This window comes from Mesitornis unicolor, unplaced genomic scaffold, assembly GCF_000695765.1.
Source record: "Mesitornis unicolor isolate BGI_N332 unplaced genomic scaffold, ASM69576v1 scaffold26525, whole genome shotgun sequence".
In the NCBI taxonomy this organism is placed as follows: domain Eukaryota; kingdom Metazoa; phylum Chordata; class Aves; order Mesitornithiformes; family Mesitornithidae; genus Mesitornis; species Mesitornis unicolor.
The window spans coordinates 19,891-22,589 of NW_010183931.1; the positions used below are offsets into that span (position 1 = coordinate 19,891).

At 45.9% G+C, this 2,699-nt stretch overlaps 1 protein-coding gene across 1 annotated transcript in view; it reads right to left on the reverse strand.

Moving 5' to 3' along the window:
• Positions 1-464: 464 nt before the first annotated feature.
• C1R (complement component 1, r subcomponent) overlaps positions 465-2,699 on the reverse strand; it is a 7,448-nt gene continuing 5,213 nt past the window's right edge. Inside the window, exons 10-11 of the mRNA XM_010184313.1 lie at positions 1,501-1,575; positions 465-1,267 (exon numbers count right to left, since the gene is read on the reverse strand). Of these exons, the coding sequence (XP_010182615.1) occupies positions 465-1,267; positions 1,501-1,575 (878 nt within the window). The remainder of the gene's footprint in view (positions 1,268-1,500; positions 1,576-2,699) is intronic.

The following is a 2,699-nucleotide window of genomic DNA, read 5'->3' on the forward strand; positions in this document are numbered from 1 at the left end:
CATAGAACTGCACTGATGTCAATGGGCATATGCCCACCATGACCAGCACAAAGTACCACATCCATCAAGAAAGTCTGCTGCCCTGCAAGCTTCCCACAGAATAGAGTATAGATGTAGACTGCAGTAGTCTGATGATATCATCAGCACTTCAAACAACATGCTTGCTGTCACAAGATTTCCTGATATTATTAAGGCTTCATCCAGTAATAAGATTTGGAAGAACGAGAGTGTCCACAAAGGCATTCCACAAAGGCTGCCAGTGGTACAGCAGCTATGGTAAGTTTTGAAGGTACCACCAAGAATTCATCAAACAGTATGGTGGCTTTCAGAAGTGCTCATGATGAAGGTTACACGGTCTGCATTTGAAAAGCCTTTGGGACATCATCAAAAGCTTTAGATACAATTTGCTGTGTCTGGAAATTTATACGCTATCAGTGATTCTTCAGCTAGTAGGACAGCAGCATTTAGAGCCTATCCTCCCCTATTATCCCTTTGATCCAGTCCAAATAGTTGAGGATCTTAGTGTAGAAGCCATAACCTTCAGCACAGCCGATACCCCAAGAAACAATACCAGTAGCTACCCAGCGCCCACTTTCTGTGTCTAACACTGTGAGGATGCTCCCGCTGTCCCCCTGGCAGGTATCCTGCTTGATTGTGAGGTAGCCAGCACAGAACATGTTCTCGGAGAAAACCATAGGTGTGTCTCTCTTCTTGCTGTCCAGCCAGCTCTGACACTTCTCTCGAGCAATCGCCGGTAGTTTCACATACTTCAAATGATTTGAAATGAAGTTTTTCTCCACACCAAAGCCGCTCACGTAACCCATGTGCCCATCCATGTAGAATGTGGTGTTGGTAGTATCTGGGAGACAGATGGGTAGTAGTGTAGGGCCCAGGGTTACTGGGTGTTTCAGCTCCAGCAGGGCTATGTCTCCATTGAAGTTGTGCTCATCTTTAGGGTTGTAATCTGGGTGGATAAAGATCCTACGCACAGGGTGGTTACCCATCTTGTGGAGCTCTTCTACTTTGATGTGGCCGAGGAATATTTTAGCCTCCTCTGCTAGCTGCTCCAGGCTTACATTGTTCCCTCCTGCCCCTTTGGGGAAGATGGTGTGGGCAGCGGTCAGGATCCAGCGATCGCCCAGGAGCGCACCACCCCCTCGCCCATAGATGCCAGTCAGAGCCTGCCAAGGGAAATTGCCACTCTTGGCTGGCTTGCCGCCCAAGATCCGCTGGACTTCGGTGACGGGATTGTCCGGCTTCCCACACACTGTGGAGAAATGCAAGGAGATCATGACACTCTCTGGTGCTCTGGCTTGTCTTTCTCCTTCCTACACCATCACTGTTCAATTTCACTTTATTTTTGCCTTCCTGGATAGACTACCTTGTCTTCCCTCACTGACACTATTATTCTTACTCCCCTCCCTGCACATTGTCCTGGCTTTGTACTGACTGCAAGCATAAATCAGTAAACACCAGACAAAGTAAGAGTTTTTTACTGACCTGGCAAGCAGGTAGGAATCCTCTTCTGGCCTTTTTGATCCACCCAGGTTCCCTCAGGAGAGCAGGTGAATCTGTCTGTAGGATGAGACAGAAGTGAATGAGACCCAGGTCTGCAGGTATGGGGTGGGAATAGAGAGGAGAGGAGAGGAGAGGAGAGGAGAGGAGAGGAGAGGAGAGGAGAGAGGGGAGAGAGAGAGGGAGAAGATTGTATTTTCAAGGGATTCCTCTCTCCAAGGTGTCCCACATGCCGCACTCAGCCCTTCCAACCCAAAGGCATCTTTTCCCAGTAAAAGCTGCCTGTGCTACGATTTGGAATGTGTCCATCTGGGACAGCACATACATCTGGAAGCACCTCAGTTCCAGCCGACCATAAAAGTTCAGGCACTGGTTCTGTAGCCTAAAGACCCATCTGAGTCAAGTCTTAACTCCACATGCTTACAGAGCACTGTATGACCTTATTTAGTCTGAAGTAGGGAGAGAAGATGCAAAGACATGGATTTTAGATGCAGGTTTCTGGTCTCTGTAGTTTGCAGAGGGTGGCACAAAGTGGTTTGTTCCAGAAAGTGGAAAAACATGAGTCAATTACTGCACATGCTCAGTATCTAATTTCTGAGGCTATATTGCACATCAGCTAACTTGCATGTCCCCTCTCAACACAAACTCCACTACCTCCAACATTCTTGCTTTTGTTAGAAAGTTTGTGCTGGTGACTAACAACAGTTTATATACAATTTATCTTACACTGTATTAAATGCTTCCAAGAAAAGTTTTACTATTATCTTTCAAAATTTACTAAATCACAGTCACCCCCCATCAGAATTTGACTGGTGCTGATATTTACTTGCTCCTGATCTTTTTTTTTATGAGATTGAGCTCTGACTCTTTAGGAAAAAGTTGAAACTCAGATGCAAGAATAATAAAATTCAACATTAGTACCAACCTAAAGTAGTCCTTAGCTGCTTGCTCCTGGCCCCAGTGCCAGCACGTCACCTCTCTCAGGCATGCTGCACAACTGGCAACCAGTTATCCAGGAACTGATTCAGCCTAAAAACCTACTTTTTTTTTTAAAATGAGCAGTCAAGTCAAGGCAATCATGAACTCTTTATACTGTTCTTGTAACCAAGGCTCCTGTGTCATCAATATCTCAGGTGCAAAAAGAACGCATGTGAATGGGTTTCAATGTTGCCTTAATTCTTCTG